General features: G+C 40.9%; 1 protein-coding gene across 3 annotated transcripts in view; it reads right to left on the reverse strand.

Moving 5' to 3' along the window:
* Positions 1-6,355: 6,355 nt before the first annotated feature.
* The window catches only part of fndc3a (fibronectin type III domain containing 3A), a 120,200-nt gene continuing 101,355 nt past the window's right edge, over positions 6,356-25,200 (reverse strand). For all 3 annotated transcript variants that reach the window (XM_084065219.1, XM_084065220.1, XM_084065221.1), the window contains 6 exons: positions 24,907-25,056; positions 21,607-21,989; positions 18,928-19,140; positions 17,475-17,641; positions 14,953-15,077; positions 6,356-9,362 (listed from right to left, as the gene is read on the reverse strand). In XM_084065219.1, the coding sequence (XP_083921345.1) occupies positions 9,036-9,362; positions 14,953-15,077; positions 17,475-17,641; positions 18,928-19,140; positions 21,607-21,989; positions 24,907-25,056 (1,365 nt within the window). In that variant the 3' untranslated portion in view covers positions 6,356-9,035. The remainder of the gene's footprint in view (positions 9,363-14,952; positions 15,078-17,474; positions 17,642-18,927; positions 19,141-21,606; positions 21,990-24,906; positions 25,057-25,200) is intronic.

Below are 25,200 nucleotides of genomic sequence, written 5' to 3' on the forward strand. Positions count from 1 at the left end.
CTCTGTCTAAGGAGTTTTCCTTAAGATTTTTATGGAGTGAGTCTTTATTTCTGCCAGTTTTCCTTTGTTTTTGAGACCAGCGATGGTCCTATGACCTAAATGTGTGTTGCTGCACTTTTCACTTTGAGCACTTGGAGCACTTTATGAACATGAAACAAATAAAACAAAAATAGCTTTTCTTGGTCTCCGTCTAAGGAGTTTGTGGAAGGAGTCTTTTTTTCTGCCAGTTTTGCTTTGTTTTTGAGACCAGCTACAGTCAGTAAATATTCCTCTTCTCTTTTAGTTTCCTACAATTAAAAAATAAAACATTTACAGAAATAAAGTTTACATTTTTCAAAGAACCTCATACATTTAAGGCAACAAACGGAACAAAATAGACCCTGGTCCACTGTTTCCCAAGTTATGGGTCGGGACTCTATAGTGGGTCGGGGACACATTTTCTTGGGTCATAAGCCCCTCCCCCCAACCTGTTAATAAAGTATTCAATCAAAGCGCCCAGCAGGTGATTGGCCCGTGGATTACAGTTCATTGAACATTAATTTATAAATACATTTGAAAATGACATTGGCTTGTTCTGCATGGAGCAGATATGACATATTGGAATATTGTTGATGTCCAAAAAAACATTATAAAAAGTGAAAATAGCCGATCTACAAGATCAATGTAATTTAAGAAAATGCTATATAAGAAATTCCACAAAGAAAAGAAAATAAAGAAAATCTACAAGAGTGAAGATCTACAAGCTCACACAAATTTCACACAAAGTAAATAAAAAAAGAGCAATTCCATAAAGTATGGAGAAAAAAAAGGTATTAGCATACATTTATTTATTTTTCTCATTTGTTTAACGTACAACTTACATTTAGTTGAAATTTAAACCAGTGGTTCTCCGCCTAAATAATTGGCAAAAACATTATAAAAAAGTTATACCAAATAAATAACTTAGTACTAAGTTAGTTTCAATGGATTGATTGGTCTTTAAAGCATGCTCTGAAAAGGCCCACCCATCTGTCCATTTAACACAGCTGCCATGTTAAGTGGTCAGATCCAGTAATAAGGTTGAGAAGTACTGATTTACACATTTCAAAGATCTACAACTACGGCAGATGAAAACATAACCCTGTCGATTAACGCTCTGTACATGAGCAACATTTAATTAAGTTTCACAATTATCATTTTTAGAGGGACCATATTTTATTCAACACTTTTTTAAAGCTCTGTGGAAATTGTTTTACTTTGTTTTAATAAAAACCTGATAATGCTTTTATTCGGGTAAACAAGATATAGATCATAACTTTATCAAAAAACTAAAATGTCCACAGAACTTACAAGTGTGAAATAAAATCTTGACTCCCAACCATTTAAAAAAAAAATTGTAATGATTTAATCCTTTACAGACCATAACTGGGTAGCCATGTTAAACCTTAAGGAAAACTCCTTAGACAGAAAATGAATTAGTGTTTTATTTTTTCATGCTCATAAAGAGCTCCAAGTGCTAAAAGTGAAAAGTGCAGCAGCAAACGTTTGGGTCAAAGGACCATCGTCAGTGCCTCGCCTACTGACCGGCGTGAATAATGAAGCTTTACCCACAAATGACAACACATAAATCCACATCACATACTACACTACACTACACTACACTACGGTCATCATGTGATGTGGACTGACGTGATGAAGATTTAACCGCAAATGATTGTATCTGATGATATGGCACTGACGATGGTCCTATGACCTAAATGTGTGTTGCTGCACTTTTCACTTAGAGCACTTGGAGAACTTTATGAACATGGAAAAAATAAAATAAAAATATGTTTTCTTAGTCTCTGTCTAAGGAGTTTTCCTTAAGATTTTTATGGAGTGAGTCTTTATTTCTGCCAGTTTTCCTTTGTTTTTGAGACCAGCTACGGTCAGTAAATATTCCTCTTTTTCCTTTTAGTTTCCTACAATTTCTAAAATAAAACAAAACATTTACAGAAATAAAGTTCTCATATTTCAAAAGAACCTCATACATTTAAGGCAACAAATGGACCCTGGTCTGCTGTTTCCCAAGTTATGGGTCGGGACTCTTGTGGGTCGTGGACACATTTTCTTGGGTCATGAGCCCCTCCCCCCCAACCTGTTAATAAAGTATTCAATCAAAGCGCCCAGCAGGTGATTGGCCCGTGGATTACAGTTCATTGAACATTAATGTATTAAATACATTTGAAAATGACATCGGTTTGTTCTGCATGGAGCAGATATGACATATGAATATTGTTGATGTCCAAAAAACATTATAAAAAGTGAAAATAGCCGATCTACAAGATCAATGTAATTTAAGAAAATGCTATATAAGAAATTCCACAAAGAAAAGAAAATAAAGAAAATCTACAAGAGTGAATATCTACAAGCTCACACAAATTTCACAAAGTAAATAAAAAAAAGAGCAATTCCATAAAGTATGGAGAAAAAAGGTATTAGCATACATTTATTTATTTTTCTCATTTGTTTAACGTACAACTTACATTTAGTAGATCTGACAAGTGGTCAGATCCAGAATAAGGTTGAGAAGCACTGATTTACACATTTCAAAGATCTACAACTACGGCAGATGAAAACATAACCCTGTCGATTAACGCTCTGTACATGAGCAACATTTAATTAAGTTTCACAATTATCATTTTTAGAGGGACCATATTTTATTCAACACTTTTTTAAAGCTCTGTGGAAATTGTTTTACTTTGTTTTAATAAAAACCTGATAATGCTTTTTCTTTTTTAAGTCCAGAGCTCGATGAATGTTAGGGACCAAAAAAAGTCACTACAAAGTACTACCAATCAACTCTAAATTGCCTGAAACGTACTCCTAACAGGTTTTTGGGGGGACGATTTTGGCCTCCACACTTAGTGATTTTTTCGGATTTAACTTTCGTTTCGGTAGTGACACAATGGTGAAAAAATAAATGTACTAAGTCCAGAGCTCGATGAATGTTAGGGACCAAAAAAAGTCACTACAAAGTACTACCAATCAACTCTAAATTGCCTGAAACGTACTCCTAACAGGTTTTTGGGGGGACAATTTTGGCCTCCACACTTAGTGATTTTTTCGGATTTAACTTTCGTTTCGGTAGTGACACAATGGTGAAAAAATAAATGTACTAAGTCCAGAGCTCGATGAATGTTGGCTGAGTTTTTGTCACCTACCTGAACACATATTTTCTTTCTTATTAAAGAGCTGGAGAGACATGGAGACTCCTGTTACTGAACAAACACAAGTTGAAAATAACTTTATACTTAACTTTTTATTCTGGGGCAAACATTCGTCAAAAATAGCAGATGTACAAGGCTACAAGCTCATAACGTTGTGAAATTGTAGATCTGCTATTTTTCGCGAAGATCGACAACACGTACACACACAACATGTGTGTCCCCCCCAGCCCCTCCATCTTCTACTGCCCCGATTTAATTTGTTGTTTCTGGTTTATTATTGTTGTTGAAGGCAACTGTTCAGCTCATCACATTAAGACTTATTTAAGGCAACCACCACCATTGTATCGTGAAGTAATTGTAGTATTAGTCTGTAGTAAATTCTGAAGAACGGCAACAATGGAAAGCCTGTGATCAGTGTTGCCATGTCTGCTTATATAAGTGACTTTGGGCTTGGTTGTTTGCAAAGTAGCTTTGCAAACAACAGTGGTGTTTGTCGTTTTTTGGGCTTTCTAAAGTGTAGTTGTTTATTTGGGCTTCCTTCCTAAATGTTGTTTAAACCAGTGGTTCTCAAACTTGTCACCTTGTTGCCATTACATACTCTGGACATGACTATTTCCTGGAACTTTTTTCCCAGTTCCAGGAATTAGTCATGCCCAGAGTATGTAATGGTTTAAAAAAAAAATTACATACTCTGGACATGACAATTCAACATCCAATTGAAAGAGCATTGACAATGGATTTTACAAGGGGTTTTATTAGCATTATCTATGGCCTGTTAAGATCCAATGCGACTGTTAACACCCTGGATATTAAGAGGAAATGGGAAAGAGATCTCGGGGTTGAAATTGCAGACAAAATTTGGTGTGAAATATTTGAAAATGCAAAGAAACTTTCTGTATGCAATAGAGCCTGGTCGAGTATGTGGAGTTTATAGTTGTATCCGTGTGCTTTTCCTTTTGTAACGTGTCGGAGCTGAGCTGTTTGTCTGTTTTGTCTTGTTTTGTCTAAAACATGTAGAAAATCAATAAAAATACAATTGAAGAAATGTAGCCTGTTTGCATGTAGCCTGCAACTCATTCAATGTCCACGGGCCTTGAAAGAACAAGCGCAAGCTCAACCTTTGAAAACAATCCTTTAGCGAGGATAGTTGTAGTAGTGGCTATTGAATCACTTGGATTGCTCTGAAATTCAATTCAATTCAATATTTATTTCAGACCCAAGGTCGATCCATATCACAAATAAAAACACCATGCAAAATTTTGAAAGCAAGCATGAGATTGGATAACAAGCTGACAAAAGGATAGTGACACTTCATGTTCTGAAGAAGCACATACTGTGTAAGAGGAATATAGCCTATATACAAATACAGAGAGGTACAGAGAGGATACATACAATACACTTGGCTGGAAGATAATAAGTCATGAACATGTCATTATGTTTGTTTCTCAATGCTTATTTTTTGTTGTGGGAAGTGAATAAAAGCTATTTGAGAATCTTTTGTGGTGTCCATCCTTTTGTTGGAGTCTCCAACAGATCTCAGCGTACCGTAGGCTGAAGGCAATTTCAGGATATATTGATAAATGCTGAAAGTTGCGGTGATCTCGCCGTACACCCATTATTTGGTCTGCACCGCGTTGATAAATGAGGCCCAATATGTCCATTATCGTCCTATAGGACCTGTAGCACATAATAGCCATCATGCTGTACTGTAGCACACAATGGCCCCTTAATTATTAACCATTAACAAGTTTTGGTTAACGGTTATGAAAAATGTGGAATATGGAATGTGTTCCAGGGCCACAAGAAAACTCCCCGCGGGCCAAATTTGCCCCACGGGCCACCAGTTGAATATCACTGGTATACAGTATGAAGATGATGCAGTGCATGCATCAACCTGTGCAGTCCTGTCTGCCATGATGTCAGGAAGTAGGCGCTGAAACTGAAACCACTGTTTGCGCTGCTGTGAAACGACACCGTCCCACCCCGTTACTGAGCCATTCCACTAAGTTGAATCACTCCATCCATACATACAACAGCAAACAGGCCCATTGACCCCACAGAGCCCTACAACAGAGAGGTCACTCTCTGTTGTCCAACTCTGAGCTACCTGTCATCATGGACGTGCACTAGGCCCACTGTAATTCAAACCTCTGGTAAAGTTCAGGAAGTTGACTGAATCACTCAAGGATGAAAAAGCAACCTGTATGACCGGCGTTCAAATTGTGTGTGTGTGTGTGTGTGTGGGGGGGGGGGGTTCTGATATCCGCCTCTGGTCATTCATTTTTTATAACTGGTGAGGACATGTTTTATATCTGCTTCTGGTCAGACTGGATTAAATACATGCATTTACTATTGGAAAAATGTAGACCAGGGATCTTCAACTGGGGGTCCGGGACACCTAGTGGGTCCTCAGAGTTACGACAAGGGGTCCGCCAAATCTTTGCCTGATATGATTTTTTTTTTACATTAACCACTTGAACCCTAGCATCCCTTTTCTGAGGAGAACTTTAGCCAAAAAAAAAGCAGTTCTACTTGTAGATCTGCTATTTTTGGCAAAGAGTTATAGGTGTGTAGAGGGAACAAAAAACAGCAGCAAAGGTTTATCTGAATTGTATACAATATAGAGGGGGTCCCTGCTTCATCTCTCTCTCAGCTAGGGGGTCCTTGGCCTGAAAACGTTGAAGACCCCTGACGTAGATTGTCTGATATGTTGGATATTTGTTTGATGGAAAAGAAGGAAAAAAGAAGAAGACATGGCTAGAGTGGGCTCTGTTCTTTTTACAAGTCAAAGTCTGTGTACGACCACAGTTGACCGCTGGTGTGGTTTACTGTGGTCTCACAGCACCACTCACAGCAACATGTACAGTTTGAGGGTTGAGTCTTACCAGAGCCACGTCTCATGGCACGAGCCTGACCTCAGAAGCAGGAGAAAGCAGCAGAAAGCTCCCAGCTCTGTTTGCTAGACAGAGTAAGTGTTTACTCAGGTCTGAGTGACACGACAGGCAGAGCCTGTAAGACCGTTTCTTGAATCATGCTTTCCCCCCCAATCTGTCCCTCAACAAGACCTTAAGTCGTGGTGGAAAAAGTACTCACGTTTTTTACTTAAGTAAAAGTATCAATACTTAAAACATAAGAAAAAGCCAGAACTTCAAAAGGTGATTAAGAATTATAAATCTTTTATTGTGCATGGATCCTTTGTCGATATCATGGCTATACAGATACACTTTAGATACATACCTATGATTATACATTTTTTTTTCCCATAACGAACATTTTAAAGTGATATGTCTGGTATTATGTAGAGTATAACAAATTTTCATTTTGGAATGTACGGTGTATGAGGTAACTGCAAACATTAAAATTACATAAAAATGGTCTCTTTTTGTGCATATTTTATTTTATTCTTATATATTTTTTTGTAGCGTTTTGTTTTTGTACGTCTCCACAGCCAAAAGGTAGTTTCACCTCCGGGGCGAGGACATATTAAAATGGCACACGTTGCAATCACTATCAAAAATAGGATTTTTGTTTTAATTCTTTAAATGACAAAGAGAAGACATTTTTTTGCAGAATGTCTTGAAAAGACCAAATCATGTAATTCTCCAACACGTTTTGCAAGGTGACGGTTGCAACAGCAGTTATTTATTTTTAAATTGCTTTTTTTTCCTGCCCATTAACCAAACACAACACTAGACCCTACTGCCAGATTACTACTGAAAACTCAGCATTAGCAATCTGTTACAAATACTTAAACACACAGAGAGAAGGCAAAAATTTAGATTCACATGAAGCACATGAGAGAACACAATTTTTGTATCTGCCGTTCGCTTTCCATGGTGCATGAGTACTCAAGGATTATTTTTCTCTGGAGAGTTACTGACTTATATTAACTTCAATATTATAAAAAATAGACTTCACACATGTATGACCTGACGGAAAAAAAATAAACAAAATTAATGCCTAGAACCTAACTTTTCAAATTTATATTCTCATGATTACCGGTATGCACCATCACTAACACAAAATAAATGTTTTGCTTAAGAGTAAAAATGAAACGCTAGTGTTTACTAAAAGAAAAAAAAAATAACAAAAAATAAAAGTAATAATTAGGAAAACTTAAGAGAAATCAAGACAATGCTCCCAAGATGCCCCCCCCCTCTTCAATCAATTAAGGCCTCTGAAACACCTGTTCCTCATACCCTTCTCTTTTCTTGAGACAGATCGGCTGTTTCAGCGACACGTGATGGGATACTACAAATTTTAAAAACACCCCCCCCCCAAAAAACAAAAAAAACAAAAAAAACATGAGGGCTCGCACAATCTCAAAATGTGTTCTATATAAAATGCATCACAAGACCAAGACACAACCAGTCAAGGCTCTTCTTTTCTTTCACTAAGTGCAAAATCAATTACTGGGAACGAAAAAACAACAGAACATACAGGTAAGCATAAATTGTTTTGTGCCGAACAATGTAATTTTGGAGTAAAGCAGCAGCTGCATGATTGTAAAAAGAAGCTACAGTATAACTATATGATAGTAAAAAGTAATAGAATTTATTGTGTTAGTTTGGTTGTTGTTTTGTTTCGGGGTTTTTTTTGTTTCGTTTTCCAACTCTCTCTACCGAGCGATTTTTCTTTGTTTAGTTTTTCCACCTCAAACTTACAGGTCCTCGTGTCTTACTGTACAAAAATATACTAACATTTCTCCAGTCATTTTTGCATCCTTAAACATTCTTAAACATCAAAAAGGTTTCGGAAAGTGCTAAATGAATGCTCTATAATGCGAACAACAATTATAGATTTCTCATCTCGCTATGCCTCAAAACCACTTAAACCCCAGCATCCTCATGCGGGGGAAGGCTAACGCCGAAAATAAGCAGAACGACAAGCTCGCAACCCGTCGCGCTGCGACGCGTTGCGAGCTTGTCGATCGGCTTATTTTCAGCGAAGGCTTTCCCCCGCAATAACAAGAAAACAGAAAAGACACTAGTATAAAGCCCTGAGGGACTCCGGTCAACCATATGGGGTTTAAGTAATGGGGGCGGTTCATTTCACCTGATCCTGGAGCCTCTGACTTCCCCTGCTGGCCGTGTACTGTACTGTACCCTCTGTGGCACAAACTACAAATACCGCACCTGAACACCCCCCGCGGTCCCACCATCAAATAGAACATAGGCTGAGATCATACCTACATACCTATTGATTTTTGGAACATCTATCAAAAACATTTGTTTCATACTAGACAACCCGTCTAGTACGATAATAACTATAAATAACGATTATTTTCTATGCACACATCATATGGTTTATAATGTTGCATAAGGTTTTAATCCCGACCCTCCTGTTCCCCGAGGGTCCATGTGCGGGGAAGCCAATCAGAATGGAATAAGAGAGCTTCGTTGAAAACTGGTGTGTGCCCAGTGGGGGTGAATCAAAGTACAAGACTCACGGCTCATTTATACTTAGTGGGCGTTGCTTTTTCTCGCGCCGGAAGTAGCCGATCTACAAGCTCACAAAGCATCGCGCTGCGACAAGTTGTGAGCTTTGTAGATCTGCTATTGTCGGTGTGAGACACGATGCGCAACTTTAGTAGAATCAGGCTTCGGGAAGAGTGTTCCGTACGATTCCTTGCTATTCCCTTACCGCTATTCAGGCTGCCCCTTTCTGCTTCTGCCTCTATACCCCTGGCTCCCACGCGCGCACGGCTAACGCGATCAAATCTGTCGATGCCGAAAAAATAATAATAATAAAAAAAAAAAAGACAAAGTAGGTAGAAAACAAATAAATCAAAACAGAAATGAAGGGGAAAATAAAGCTAATAACCCGCGCTGCTCGGGGGACGTCGCCTCATTTGATGACAAAGTACTGGATGACGAACGCGATGAGGATGGCGATGACGGCGAACACCATGAGGAGGAGGAACGCGCACTGCTCGTCACTGAGGCTCCGCCGGGGCCGGCCGGCCTCCGACGCGCCTCGGGCGCCGGCGGGGCCCGCGGCGCTGCTGCCCGCCGCCGGGTCGCTGCGCTGGGGGAAGAGAGTCACCGTGGGGCTGTAGGGCCCGCTCAGCTCCGGGGCGTCCTGGCACTGCCTGATGGCGCACACCCGGAAGCGGTAGTCACTGTTGGCCTGCAGGCTGTGGACGTGGTGCGACGTGGCGGGACCTTTGTAGGCCTGAGAACAACAGACGTAATGAAGAGAGGGAGAGAAAGACAAGTGAGAGAGAGACTACAAGTGGCCATGTTTTTTATCTTTCACATGTGTTATTTAACAACGTAAACCCCAACGTCTCTATTCTGGGCATGTCAATATTAGGCCAACATTCATTGAAAAAATAAGATCTCAAAGCTTGCAACGTGACCTGTCGTGAGCATGTAGATCAACTATTTTCGCTGAAAAGATTTGGTGTAGAGGGAAAAAAAGGATAAAGCCCTGGTTAAGCTTTTCGGGCTTTATTTGGTCAATAAGAATAAAATTAAGTCATTGTGGAGCAAAAGCAAACTACCAAACCCATTGTTGGTTTTGGCAGTTCACCAATGCCAACATCGTGTTCGACAGGGACCCCCAGAAGCAAAGATTTGAATAAAAACAAAAAATATATATCCAAAGGTTTGCAAAAATGTTCACGTTTTTTCAAAAATAGCCAAAGTATAAAAAGGTAAAAAATATTGTGATGCTATATTAACACATTTTGCTGGGGACCCCCTGGAACCCCCCCCCCCAAGGACCCCTGGGGGTCCCCGGACCCCACTTTGAGAACCAATGGTCTACTGTGTCTGTCACCAGAAGTAGCAAAATCTGAGACAAATTATTTCAAAGCAGAATGAAAAAAAAAAGGACAAAGACCCGTGGGTGGGTACAACATTCAGAACTCTGCCACAGCGAGTAGAAAACACTTTTGTTCTCAGAGGAACTCTGTTCATTTCGACAAGACCTGCCAAAACTGAAAATAATTTGACTTTGTTGCCGGTCTGACTAAAAAGGCAGACGGGGGGGAAAACATTACAGGTCAGGCATAGTGTGAATGAATCCTACTACATTTCCCATTTGAGAACGTTGCCTGTACTTTTGAGATGGCAGCGCCAGTCAGCCATTCATTTCCAGGGACGTGCACAGATAGACTATAGGTGGTGCTGGAGCAGCTGCCCTTTGCCCTCTTGACCAGAAGTGCCCTTTTGAAAAAAATAAGTTTACAGCAGGGGTCTTCAACAGGGGGTCCGGGACCCCTAGGGGGTCCTCAGAGTTACTACAGGGGGTCCGCCAAATCTTTATGTGATATGATTTTTCTTTTTACCATAACCACTCGTAACCTAGCATCCCTTTTCTGAGGAGAACTTTAGCCAAAAATAGCAGATCTACAAGCTTGGGGCTTGTAGATCGGCAATGTTTGGCAAAGAGGTATAGGTGTAGAGGGAAAAAAGAGCAGACCAAGTCAACAAAAAAAAGTATAATTTACTTGAGCACCTGCCCCTCAAAATGGCTGTGCACGCCACTGTTCATTTCTATGGTAAAGACTTCAAAACGCGTTGCTTTGCGCCGCGTTTCGAGCTTGAGGATCTGCTTCTTTTGAGTGACGCTGTAGTATGATCAAGTAGGGCATTCCTTTACAAACAAATACACAAAAAGTTACAATACGGAGGTAAGAGGTTTCTGCCCGACGACAACAACGATATCCACCTCCAAATCGCCCCTCAGCTAAAAAAAAAACATGCTGAAAAACAAGCCTGTGTTTCTATGGAAACACAGGCACATAATACAGCTCGTGCAGAATGGCAACGTCATACATCAACTCACTCACCAGACTGAGCCGTGTGATGCAGTGATATTAGCATAATAGTACGTACATACGCTGGTGGCGGCCATTACTCCTGGTTAAGACCGCCGGAGGCTACGGAGAGGGATGACCTTGTTGTCACACGCTAGACACCTGGGACTGCTCAGGGATCAATGACCTTTACATAATGGCTAATTTAAAGGCAGCGATGATGACCAATACAGAGCGCTGTCAGAACCTCATGCCTCTTGGACGCATTTGTATCTCCACTTCCATACAATAGCACTACTGTACATCGTCTCTGTCGGGTGGAAACCTCATATGTCCAAAACGGTTACCTATATCAGGATTCAAAATGCCAAAATAGCAAAAGTAGCCAATCGACAAGCTCGAAACGCTACTTTTGTGTGACGCAGTAGGACAGGGGAATTCAACTAGATTAGGCAGGGGGGCATTTTCAGTGACATCCTATAATACATTGGAAAGATGAAAAGCCATAATTTCATGTGTCATTGTTTCGCACTAAACACAACAACAACAACATATCACATGTCACTAACAACACAAGCCACAACGCGCGCAATTCATTTACGTGTGGCGTAGGCTACTTTTCATAGCTCACCACACATCTGCCCCCTCGGAGCATAATTAATTGTGGCCAGCACAAACTCACAACATTACGGTCGACCATGTTGTTCCCTAGCGTCACCGCCGAGTGACACCGAAACACCGCGAGCCGGACAACATCACGGGTACACCATTTTGTTCCCTTTAGCGTGAGCACCGCCACCGACCGGCAGTATGGGTTGCCACGTTTGGAAAAGACAAGCAGCAGGTCAGTGTTGCCAGATGTGCGCCAGAAACAAGCAACCACCTTCATGAAAAAAAAGGCACCCTAGGGCGCCCGGACCTCTAGTATCAACATAAAGAGCACAACATGAGTTTTGAGTGCAGTTCGTCCATTACATGCCATCTCTCTCTATTTGTAGCTACTTACTTCTGAGTTTTGGGTGGACTTGGTCCATCACACCCGTTACATATTTGTGTTCCATGAAAGGGTTTTATTTATTGTATTCACTGTTGCATTGCTATGCAACCCCGACATGCATTCATCCAGCTCAGGTCCTGCTGTGGACGAGACCTGGCTGCCACTGATTGGTGGGGCACCTTCAATCATGCTGGACCAATCACTTTGGAGGGCCTTCTATTTAACCCTTTCAGACCTAAGGCCGATTCTACAAATGTCTTCTAAATCCTAACAGGTTTTCTTTTAAAAAAGAACGTATGTTTCTATATCAGTGGTTCTCAAACTTTTTCATGTCAAGGACCCCCAAAATGATATGTATTTGACCGCCGACCACCATCTCCAAATATTTTGTTCCAGGGACCCCGAGAAGCAAAGATTTGAGTAAGAAATGTTCGCTTTGAAAAAATATATATGCAAAGATTTGAACACATTGTCACGATTCTTCCAAAAATAGCAGATCTACAAGCTCATAGTGCGGCACTCGGTGCCACGCTATGAGCTTGTATATCTGCTATTTTTGAATAGCCAAAGAATTCTTAAGTGACACAGATGCATTACAGGTCTTACCTCATGGAGTGCCATTGACGTGTTTCACGTGTTTTACCGCTATGGCGCAACGTGCCAATGACGTGTTTGACGTGTTTTTGGAAAAAAAACGTTCAGAACCCAAGATATCATCATTTGAAGATTTGCCGCTCCATCTACTCCTTGTTTAACTTATAACTGAAAAAGGCTGTATCTCGCTTCCTAAGCACTTTTTTTTTACTTTGAAAAAAAAAACAAAAAAAAACGCACTGGCCAAAAATAGCCAGAAATAATTCTGGCACTCAGTGAGTTAGCACATTCACTGCCATTGACGGATATCTCCGTCATTTAGTTTTTTGGGGAAAAACGTCCAGAACCCAAGATAACGTGATCCGAAGATTTACTGCTCCATTCACTTCCTGGTTAACTTATTACTCTAAAATCCTGTATCTCGGCTCCTGTGTTTTACTATGTATTTTTGGCGAAACATGCTATTTTCAACTGCGTATAAAAAGAGAACGGAAGCACAGTGATTTCCTCCGTGATTAGCAACCATCAGGGGATCGATAATACTGGAAATAAATATTCTGTGGTTCTAGTCAGAATTCTTAAAAATGCTGGCAGAAGCTACAGTACCTCCCAGCATTACTTGTCTAGCAGTTTGACTTGATTTGATTCCTCCACAACTCTGCTGTGAATTTTGTTTAAAGAGCCACCGGCGCCAGTTTCTTGTACAAAGCCTAACTTTTGATATAGTTTAGATTAGAGCAGAGTTCTATTTTCATTTGGTGTAGGTTAGGCTAGTAAGAGGTTTAAAAGTAAGTATAGGTTTAGCTTGGTTGATTTGGTTATTGCTTTATGCCGGGGCTTATTTTCGGTGTATGTTTAAGGTTAAATTCATGTCTTGAAAATGGTCTATTTGTAAATCCATTGTATGTAAAAAATCATTTCAAACCTAAAATAAACCAAAATGAGGTCATTAATAAACCTTATGTCACGATCCTTTCATTTCCCCTAGACGGGATCGTAACAACACCAAAGAAATAATTCTCCATCTCATCCATTAGTCTTTACACTGTCATGTGTTTCACCCAAGCACTCAACGTCACGATGCACTAATTCCCTAATGGTACTAATGGTTCATAAAACGCATTATAAGAGCCTGTGCCCATTTTCAGCCAGGTAAAATATAAAAACAAAAACCTTTAACCCATTGAGACCTGAATCCGATTCTACATGTCTCCTAAATCTCAACAGTTTTCTGAAAAATCTATGCTTCTATATCAGTGGTGCTCAATCTTTTTCATGTCAAGGACACCCAAAATTATATGTATTTGGCCGCAGACCACCATCTCCAAATATTTTGTTCCAGGGACCCCCAGAAGCAAAGATTTGAGTTAAAAATGTTTGCTTTAAAACAATATATACTCAAAGATTTGCACACATTTTCACGATTTTTCAAAAATAGCAGATCTACAAGCTCATAGCGCGGCACTCGGTGCCGCGCTATGAGCTTGTAGATCTGCTATTTTTGAATAGCCCAAAGTGTAAAATAATGCTTTTTAACTCAAATCTAAAAATGGCACAGTTCCAGGTCTTAATGGATTAATTAAAACAAACATAGAAAAATGTTAGCCTGCCCCCACTACTCTTCTCACAAAGACGTTTCCGTGCCAGGGACCCGTACACAGAACACATTGAAATGCATACTTCCTATATTCTCGAAATTGTAACGCCTGTGCACTATACGGGTCTGGCACAGAATTGATCCTCTCAAACATCTAAATGCAGTATGAAGCAGTACGTCACCATGTCCATTATGGTCCTATAGTACCTATAGCATGTACTGTAACAATGGACATACATTTCGTACTATGGGACAAAACACTGGACAGAAGGCAACGTGTTGAGGTTAACGGTTATGAAAAACATAACGAATGGTCATCCTGTACAACCAACCAGCCAATGTTTATTTTCGGAAATATGGAATGTGTTACAGGACCACAGGAAAACTCCACAGGGCCGATCACTGCTGTAGGATGATCAAGTACGGCATTGCTTTAATTTGAAGAGGTTTCTGCCCAACAGCAACAATAGTGGGGCTGCAAGTTAACTACTTAATGATTATTCTTTTTACGATTATTTTAAATGATTTTCCGAAAATGGCAGAAAGCTATTTACGCTATTTCTACATTTCTTTTGAAAGTATAACATTATTAAATTATTTGTCATATGTGACCTGTGCAATCTTTTATTATGACGCCTAAAAGCCAAAAAGAAAATGAACGCATTATGTATTAATCATTTTTCAATGTTCAAGGACAGATAAACAATTAAATTGTTAATCGCAAGTATTTGAGTGACAATCAATCGTCAAGCAAAATGTCAAAATCGTGACAGGCCTTCTTTTCGTAAAGCATAGCAAGGTGGATATGTACCTGTTTGAACTCGGAGTTTCCCAGCATGCACTGCAGGGTGTAGATGACGGGGTCTCCCTTCATGGGGGGCAGGGACTCCCAGGTGACCTCACAGGAGTTGTCCTCTGAACGCTCCACCTTAGGGGCTGAGGAGGGACACACAGCATTTATTTTTTGATTGATTGATTGAATACTTAATTAGTCAGAAATGTAAACAGCACATTGTCCAGTCAGACATTAAGGCTAAAAGAATAACACAAAAAAGGTCCTGGGACTTGCTTCCATTGTGGTCCTATGTATTCAAGCACACAGTAGCGTAAAAAGAAATTGCACAAAAACACAATATATATATATACAAAGTGAATGACAGCTCCTTTCGATGGGAATTTACATTCACGTCCCCCTGTGGTCTCCTGATAGATGATTTTTCAGGTAAATTCTGAAAGAAACCAGTGATTCAGAGTCACTGTAGTAGAATGCGAATTTTCCCATGTTTGTTCTAAATGTGGGTAGCACCAGATCATGGTCGCTCCCTCTAGTGTTGTGGCTGTGTCACTCACACTTGATTTACAATCATTACAGCCCCATCCATGCTAGATATGTCCGATGCCGACCCCCATTTTGGAGAGAGTCCTAGACCACCGATGATTGAGCACCCATGTTTTTTTTTTTACCTACATTTTTATCCCACGATTTTGTAAACCTATTTTTTACACCCAGTGCCAATTGTCTATGTAATCCTGGGCACTACCTTCCCTCTGCCAACCTAGGGAGGCCAGGGCCGAGCTCATGCCTCCTTCAATGCATGAGAGTCAACTGACCACCTTGTCAACTGACAGGGGGGAGTTTCCCTGGTTGGACGTAGCGCGTGGAAGGAACACGTTATTCCAACCAGTTCCCTTCCCCTCCATCAGGCGCCCCGGTTGGCCAGGGGGAGGCAGTATAGTGACCAGGATTACTGCATGTTTTTGTGAGGGTACCTACCCTAGGGAACACGGGGAGAACATGCAAACTCCACACAGAAAGGCCCTTTCGCCAACCCCACCTAGGTATGGGCGCTGATGACGCGGAGGAGAAGACACGCCCCCAGCGCCCACAGCGTCCCCTGCGGGAATCGAACCCAGGACCTTCTAGCTGTGAGCCGACAGCGCTACCGACTGCGCCACCGAGCCCCCGACCACCCATGTTTGTCAAAAACGTCCAAACTTGAAAAAACTTTTGATTAAAGTTTCCATTTGAGATAAGAATTAATTTATGGTAAACAGATTAAATGAGTATTAAAGGAGTTTCATTCTGATCAACAAGATCAACTGACTGGGCTCTGTGGGAAAATACTGGGCATGAATAAAACAAATATATATCATTTAGACATACAGTACACTGATCTATAATGAAAAATGTTTACCCCTAGACAATCATTTAATCTGGAAAAGCCATGATATTTTCATGTTTTCTCTAAACTCCTTAAAAATGTTGAATATAACATAAGTAGTTATACTGTACATTTATTGGAATCAGATTTTCTTTTTTTGCTTTTGAACATCCAATTAAAAGATAATCTGAAATGAAAACAGTCAATGGTTGATTTAGGAATAACAACTTGGAGCAAAGATACCACAGGTCTTTCTGCACACCTCTAATACCTATGTCAGAAGCATGAAAACGATGTATTTACTTATTTCACCCTCTAAAAGAGTGACCTGTCCACTCCATACAGGTTTAGTTTAGACAGCAGCACACAGTCAAATCGCCAGTTAATTTAACCATTTATAACTCTGAGAGTACACACATTACAATTCTGCCCAGCAGCAACGATCGATGTGTGATGACACACGGACGAGACGAGCTGCTTCAGGGACACTTGCGTCGATAACGCTTTCAGTGTGTCGTGACGGCCTGTCACGCTGTGCCCGTTTAATACTTGGCTGTGTGTTGAAAATAGCCGATCTACGAGCTCACAACGCGTCTGCGACGCAGAGAGATGGGGGGTCTGTGACCAAATACATATCATTTTAACATCAAAAAGTTTGAGCACCACTGATATAGCAACACACGTTTTTTCAGAAAACTGTTAGGATTTAGATGACATTTGTAGAATCGGCCTCAGTTCTTAACCCATTAAAACCTGGGACGCATCTGTGTCACTTTTTGATTTGAGCTAAAAAGCATTATTTTACAGTGCCACGCTACGAGCTTGTAGATCTGCTATTTTTGAAATGTTGTGAAAATATGTGCAAATCTTTTAATATATATTGTTTTAAAGCGAACATTTTAACTCAAATCTTTGCTTCTGGGGGGTCCCTGGAACAAAATATTTTGAGATGGGGGTCAGTGGCCAAATACATATCATTTTGGGGGTCCTTGACATGAAAACGTTTGAGAACCACTGATATAGAAACATACGTTTTTTTTTCAGAATACTGTTGGGTTGGGTTAATGGGTTAAAGAAAAACTTACTGCTGACTTCAAAGCCAACAGTACTTGAGTTTTGGACACAGATGTCATGACATGCTAATGGAACACACTGTAGCTCTTCACTGTACCTTTGAGGGGGGCGGGGGGAGAGCGTGGGGTGGTGAAGGTGTAAACATTTGAGAAGGGTCCTTCGCCCGCCTCATTAAAGGCCTGGATGCGGAACGTGTACGAGGTAGACTCATTAAGCCTCTGGACTTTGTGAGTGTGGCATGGTCCTTTATACAAGGAGATAAATCTGTAATGACAAGAACAGGGAGGGCGGGGGGGAAGAGAGAGAGAGAGAGAGAGAGAGAGAGAGTGTGGCGTGAAGGTGATGAATAACAGAACAAAGACAAATAAGCCTCCCGTCTTTAAAATAAAATAGCTGATCGACAAGCTCACAACGCGACACGTTTCGACGTGTTGTGAGCTTGTCGATCAGCTATTTCAGCGAAAACTTTCCCCACAATAACAGAAAAGCCACTAGTATAGAGCCCAGGGGTTGAAGTGGTCAACCACTTCAACCCCTTGTAGATTGGCTATTTTTGGCTAATGTTTCCCCCCAGACTGTAGATCCTGGGGTTTCAGTGGCTAAGCATGAAATGGTATAAAGTAGATAGGTCAATGCCTAGATCCAGTACTTCTGCTGAAATTACATTCACTCAGTCTGTATATAATATTTTCCCACGATTTTTCAAAAATAGCAGATCTACAAGCTCATAGCGCGGCACTCGTGCCGCGCTATGAGCTTGTATATCTACAATTTTTTAATAGCCAAAGAAAACTAAAAATGACACAGATGCGTTCAAGGTCTTAACTCATTCTCTGCCAGACTTATTTCTGGCTGTGTTTGCCCACTGCCAGCGATTTCGTGTTTTTTATAACTTTAACATTTTCACAATTTTTCTTTTTTTCATTATGAAGTCCAATCGTTTATAAACACACCGGCGATCCGTGCACGTCGCTCAGACAACAGACATTCCGATCGGGGCGGAGTCCTTCTCCTCCAGCCCAGCGTAAAAACACCATGTTTCGCTATGTGAACAGACCTCACTAAATCCCTTATGATCGCGTGTTCAACTGTTTGTAGACACACAGGGTAGTTGTGCGAGTGGCCCAGAGAAGAAATTTTCAATCGGCGACATTCCATTTTGCAGTAGTAGCGGTTTCTAAACAGCGTTCCACGGCGGAGAAAGACAAAGCCGGAATAATGGCGAAGCAGAAGGTCTAGAGCAACGGCAGGCGGAAACGGAAATCTTCGATTGACGTCATTTCCGTATCCGGGTGTGCTACAACGAAATGTGTCACTTCGACGGTGAGATCTTTATAAAATCAATGTTTTATCAAAATTACGTTTTTTACGTTCTTGGCAGAATTGGTACTTGGAAATAATTACGTTTTTTACGTTCTTGGCAGGGAATGAGTTAATGGGTTAATCGTTTTTTTTTTAAAATAATAATAAAAACACGGTTTTGGACTTACAAGACTTCCATCCGTCAGCGACGACAGGTATGATTTAGTTTTTATGTTTCAATATATTACCTGCCATTCCTGTCCTCCATCTGCAGCTGGTACTGGAGGGCGTCGGAGGCGGCTGCTTTGGCTGGGCCGTCGCCCCACTTGAGCTTGAGGGTCTGGTGGCTGAAGGCCGTGCATTCCAGGCGGGGCGGGGGTGGGGGCAGGGGCTTGGTCTTCAGCTTGAAGCTGTGGCTGAAGGGGCCCGCTCCCAGGCTGTTCAGGGCCTGGATCCGGATCCTGCTCCGAAACACACGGAGAGAACGCAAAAGGAAGTTGTTGTGAGACTCCAGACTAGGCCTCTCACAATCATTACATAATCGGAAATGATTTGAGATAATGGCAATTATTTTGCATAATCGTCATAATCGTTTCCATGTTGAAAAATGTTCATATATTTGCAAACATGTTCAAAAAGTAGTGGAAATAGCAGATCTACAAGCTCACAACACATCGCGTCGCGACGCTTTGTGAGCTCGTAGATCGTCTTTTTCCACAATTAATGTTATACAACAGTTGTAAAGTTCTAAAATATGTCAGTCATTTCTGTATATTTAGGTTATTATTCGTCATATCTGCCCTGTGTAACTTCAAAGCCCAAAAGCCAAACAGAAATGGATTTTTTATGTATATGTTTCAGTGTTCAACGACAACGACAAACACAATTAAATCATGAATCGCAATTATTTGCGTGACAATTAATCGTCACGTAAAATGTCATAATCGTGACTCCATACGATCGTGGTGCTGTGCAGTAGTTACAATTGACCTTGTAGATTGGCTATATGTGACTAATGTTCCCCCCAGAATATAGACACTGGGGTAATGGTGAAACTAAGATGTCACAATGGTACTTTACTTAACTTTATCCATTTATTTCCCGGGACAGTGCACATTAATAATGAACATTTCAATCAATAAACATGATATCATGTAAATATGCCGGGCTTAGTCTATAAGCTACTTTCCATCCGTAGTCCAACGTACAAATACATTACAGCTACAACACGACAAAACAAAACAGAGAGAACATACAACTGACTAAAACACATTTTTAAGAATATCATACCTAGTTTAAACACAACAAACCACAACAAAAAGTCTGATACCTAAACAATAGAATATCTAAAGCCTAATTTTAAATATCTAAGATTTTAAAAGTATCAACGGTCACATGTTTGAGACATGTTAACCATTGTTTTGGTTGGGTTTTAACCCATTAAGACCTGGAACTGTGTCATTTTTAGATTTGAGCTAAAAAGCATTATTTTACACTTTGGGCTATTCAAAAATAGCAGATATACAAGCTCATAGCGCGGCACCGAGTGCCGCGATATGAGCTTGTAGATCTGCTATTTTTGAAAATTCGTGAAAATGTGTGCAAATCTTTGAATATATATATATTTTAAAGCGAACATTTTTAGCTCAAATCTTTGCTTCTGGGGGGTCCCTGGAACAACATATTTTGATGGGGGTCCGCGGCCAAATACATATCATTTTGGGGGTCCTTGACATGAAAAGGTTTGAGCACCACTGATATAGAAACATACGTTTTTCAGAATACTGTTGAGATTTAGGAGACATGTAGAATCGGCTTCAGGTCTCAATGGGTTAAAAGTATACAAGGTGGGGCTTTCCCTTTAGAGTGACTGGTTGGCTGTTCCATCGTAGGCTTCCCTTGATGCAGAGGACGTTCACGGTGACAGCCAGTGGTGGGGAAAGTGTCTCACATGTTTTACTTAAGTAAAAGCGTCAATACCGCTCTGTTACAAGTGAAAGTCCGGAATTCAAAATTGACTTGAGTAAAAGTACAAAAGTATTGGTATCAAAATGTACTTAAAGTACCAAAAGTAGAAAGTACTCATTATGTAGAATGTCCTGTGTCACACATTTTTAAAAGCAATAAAATATACAAATCTTTTGAAAATCGCAGATCTACAAGCTATTTTCAAAGGCTTTTAGACAAGCTCACAATGCGTCGCGATGCGACGCATTGTTTAGATCGGCTATTTTCAAATGGCCGAAATGTATATAGGGCAGAAATGTTTAATGTATGTTTTGTAATAATAATAATCAAAATCTACAAAGTAACTAGTAACTAAAGTTTTCAAATAATTGTAGAGGCGTAAACGTACAATATTTGCCCCTGAGATGTAGTGGAGTAGAAGTAAAAGTACTGAAAAAACTGGAAACACTCCAGTAAAGTAAAGAATACCTCACAATTGTACTTAAGTACAGTACTTGAGTAAATGTGCTTAATACTTAAAGGGGCTACACCATGAATTTCATTTTTTTTTTAGGTTTTTAGTATTTTTTGGGCTCCCCAGTGTCTCTTGTACCCCAAATTATTATTTTTTTAACATTCAGTCATTCATGCTCATTTCATGGATTTCCTGAATGGGCGTGTCTGAACAGGCCATTTCAGAATGGCTGTGCAAGTGATGTCACTTGCACTGATTTTGCATTGACGATGGCCAGACAGAATTGCTCAGTAGCTCCCCCCTGCCCAATAGGACGTTTTGGTATTGCAGCTGAAAAAGCTTGGAATGACAGACAGTCAGATTGTGAGAAAAAATATCTGGGTGTTTTTTAGGCTTAGAACCTGTTTAAAACGTATTAGGGGGCAATATTTATATATAATATGTATTTTTTTAATTCATGGTGTAGCCCCTTTAAGTTACTTTGCATCAGTGGTGACAGCCCTACCTGTAGCTGGTGTCAGGCTGCAGGTGCTGAACGATGTGTTTGGTGACGGGGCCCACGGAGACGGGCTGCCGCTCTCCCAGGTCGATCAGGTAGGAGGTGACAGGAGAGCCGTGGTCACAGGGAGGCTCCCACCACAGGCCCAGGCAGGTGGAGGGAGAGTAGAGCGTAGCCGCCGGAGCCCGGGAACCGTCCTCCTCATCCTCCTCCTCCTCCTCATCCTCCTCCTCCTCCTCCTCCTCCTCCTCTTCTGCGTCCGTGGAGGTGTAGCCGAGCAGCTCCGCCTCCTTCAGGGCGTGGATGTTGCTGACGGCCGCGGGCACGGAGCACGGCGTCTGGCACAGGACGGCCTCGCTGAACGGGCCCGCGCCGGCCACGTTCACAGCCTGTAACACAAAGGGGATGATTATGAGGTCTAGACTTTTCTTCTTTTCTTTTTTTTTGTCATCTCTTCAATTTACAATTTACGATTGAGGCATTTAGCAGACGCTCTTAACCCATTAAGACCTGAGGTTCCGATTCTACAAAATATTTAGATTTCGTTTTTAATAAAATAAATATATATATATATATTCAAAGATTTGCACAAATTTCCCAAAAAATAGCAGATCTACAAGCTCGTAGTGCGGCACTCGGTGCCGCGCTATGAGCAGGGGTGCACATAACTGGTGCGCATGCGTCGCCAAAATAAATTCTGCGCGGCACATCAGACGACGCGAGGCGCTTTTGCGTACCAACAGCTGGGACAGGAATTTCCAAGCTTTTACTTTTTAGCAAAACCAAAAAATAAAAGCCTGGAGATCGAGGCTAGGAATTTACTTCCTGAAGCCACACTCACACATGCACGGTGATGCAAGCCCATACACAATACACACCCATGGGGAGGAGGCGGAGGTGGAGGGGACGCATGCTGCAGTGCACGTGATTGTGTGAGTGTGGCCTCGAATCCTGACACAGTCAGTCGCGCGACTCGCTAGCAGCAAGCTGTTCCCCCCCACCCCCCCCCCCCCCCACCCCGTTGACAAAACAGGGCCCGGGGTGCACTGATGATGACTTTTCACACTTAAACAGGGGTCATCGCCATGTTGGCTTGTGGTGGCCATTTTTGTAAACATTCCATTTTTGCCACAGACATACAAAATTTGTATTACCAGACACACAAAGAGCTAGCCCTGAATCACCATAACAGATCTGTAACTGTGGAAATGGAAGGGTCCATTTGGTTCCACTTGTACACTCTCAGAGTTATGGGGGTCCTTGCAAATAAAATATTTGAGAACCGCAATAGGAGTGGACTCCTAATGTGCCATACATAGTGTCGTAGTAAATCAGTGTCATACATATTCTGAAGAAAACCTGGAGACTGACATTCAGTAAGTGGGTCTTATGATCAAAATAAGAACATTATAATGGTGTGTAAAACAGAAAATCTCAAATTTGCCACAGACAAGACCAAGTCTTTGCCATTGACACATTTGTCCGTTTACGGACATATTGATGACCCCTGCACTTAAATCATATCAACAATTATATCCAAAACGGTTGTTCACTTGTTATTTTTCTTTTTCCACACAGAATCAGGAGATAACATGCATACAAACTGGCTCAATAGCACCCCGTGCCAAACAGGACAATGTGGTATTGCAGGTGAAAGTGCTTTATAAGCCAGAGAGAAGTTAGTTGGAATGAGTATATCTGAGGCTTGATTTAGGCTCAAACCTTTTGAAAAACATTTGAGGGACATAAACAATATGATATTAAATATTATTATATATTTTTTAATTCATGGTGTAGTCCCTTTAATCAAACTTTTATAAATATCAGTTAGCAATGGAAAATGTACTATTTTAATCCTCAGAGATGGTTTGTTAAATAAAATGGATGATCACACGTGAATGTCCACACATGTAGTGATGCCAGAGGAACACAAGGTGGAGGTGTCGCGTATAAAATACCCAGCAATCCAGTTTAGAGTCCCCACACCTGGGATCAGTGGTGGAAAAAGTACTCAAATTCTTTACTTAAGTAAAAGTACCAATACTGCAATATAGAAATACTCTGTTACAAGTAAAAGTCCAGAATAAAAAATGTACTTGAGTAAAAGTACAAAAGTATTGGCATCAAAATAAACTTAAAGTACCAAAAGTAAAAGTACTAAATATTTGAAAATAGCAGATCTACAAGCTCACAACACGTCGCGATGCGTTGTGAGCTTGTAGTTCACAACGCAAGCTTGTAGTTGTGAGCTTGCTATTTTCAAATGGCCTAGGTATAAAATAGGGTTAAAGTGGTTAATATATGTTTAATAATATAATAATGTATATCTGCAAAGTAACTAATAACTAAAGTTTTCAAATAAATGTATTTGCCTCTGAGATGTAGTGGAGTAGAAGTAAAAGTATTGGAAATTGGACAGTACAGTACTTAATGTACTTAGTTACTTTCCACCACTGCCTGGGATCTGGTTTTCACATTCTGGCCAAATACTATTTCACCCCATTGATGTAAACATTAGTGCATACTGGGCATAGTGTTATGCCCATCAGTACTGCATTGTAGACTCTGTTTTTGTCATATCCTACTTTCAAAATGTAGATGCCCAGTATGGCTAAGAGCCTGTTAATTCAGTTCCTTTGGCTTCCTACAGTAAAAAGAGAATTGGTTGTTTTTCCTCCGAGACACTTTTTGAAAAGAAATGTTCTGTTACTTCAGATTTTGCAGTTTGGCCAAAAAATAACAACCCAGATAATATGCAACGTTGCAAAACTCTTACCCTCCTAATAGGCTACATGGAGTTAATGATGCCTGATTTATACTACTATACTGAAAATAGCTGGTAGATCAGCACTTTTTTAAAAGTATTAATCACCCGTAAGAGCAAGGGTTCCCAAATCTTTCAGGCCGCAACCCCCCCCCCCCCCCCAAAAAAAAAACAACATATTTGAACTGGGGACCCCCCCACCCTGACAAGCACGAGTTTGACTCGGTTCCACAGACAAACATTGTGAAAATAGCCGCACTGCGAGGCGTTGTGAGCTTGTAGTTCGGCTATTTCACAATATTTGCCTCTTTCTTACGTAATATTTGACCATTGGCATTAAAAAGGTCCTGAAAAGTCAGTCAATTGTAAGTTTAGAAGATGCAGATATCCCGTGCACACTTATGCGGTTTGTTTACTGTTGAGTGAGAAAACAATGTTGCACATTAAGCTAATCATCTGGGGACCCCCCAAAAAGAATTTGGGGACCCCCCAGTTTGGGGACCCACTGCTTTAGGGAGCTTGTATAAGGGTGCAATGTTCACCTGTACTCTGCAGAAGTAGTTGGTTGCAGGGAGCAGACCCTTCATTTCGTGGCTGAACGCCGGCCCGCTGTAACACGCCTGCATGACGCCCTCGGCGGCCCCCCACTCCACCCGGAACTCCGATACGGGGGCTCCGTTGCACGGGGGAGCCTAGAGGGACGCGCGCGTGCGCGCACACACACACACACACACACACACACACACCGGGAAGAAAAGAGCATGTCGCCCGTTAAACCTATACCACTAAAACCTGAACACGGTAAAACTGATATAACAAATAGAAGATCTACAAGC

Source organism: Gymnoscopelus microlampas (assembly GCF_963454915.1).
Source record: "Gymnoscopelus microlampas genome assembly, chromosome: 8".
Classification (NCBI taxonomy): domain Eukaryota; kingdom Metazoa; phylum Chordata; class Actinopteri; order Myctophiformes; family Myctophidae; genus Gymnoscopelus; species Gymnoscopelus microlampas.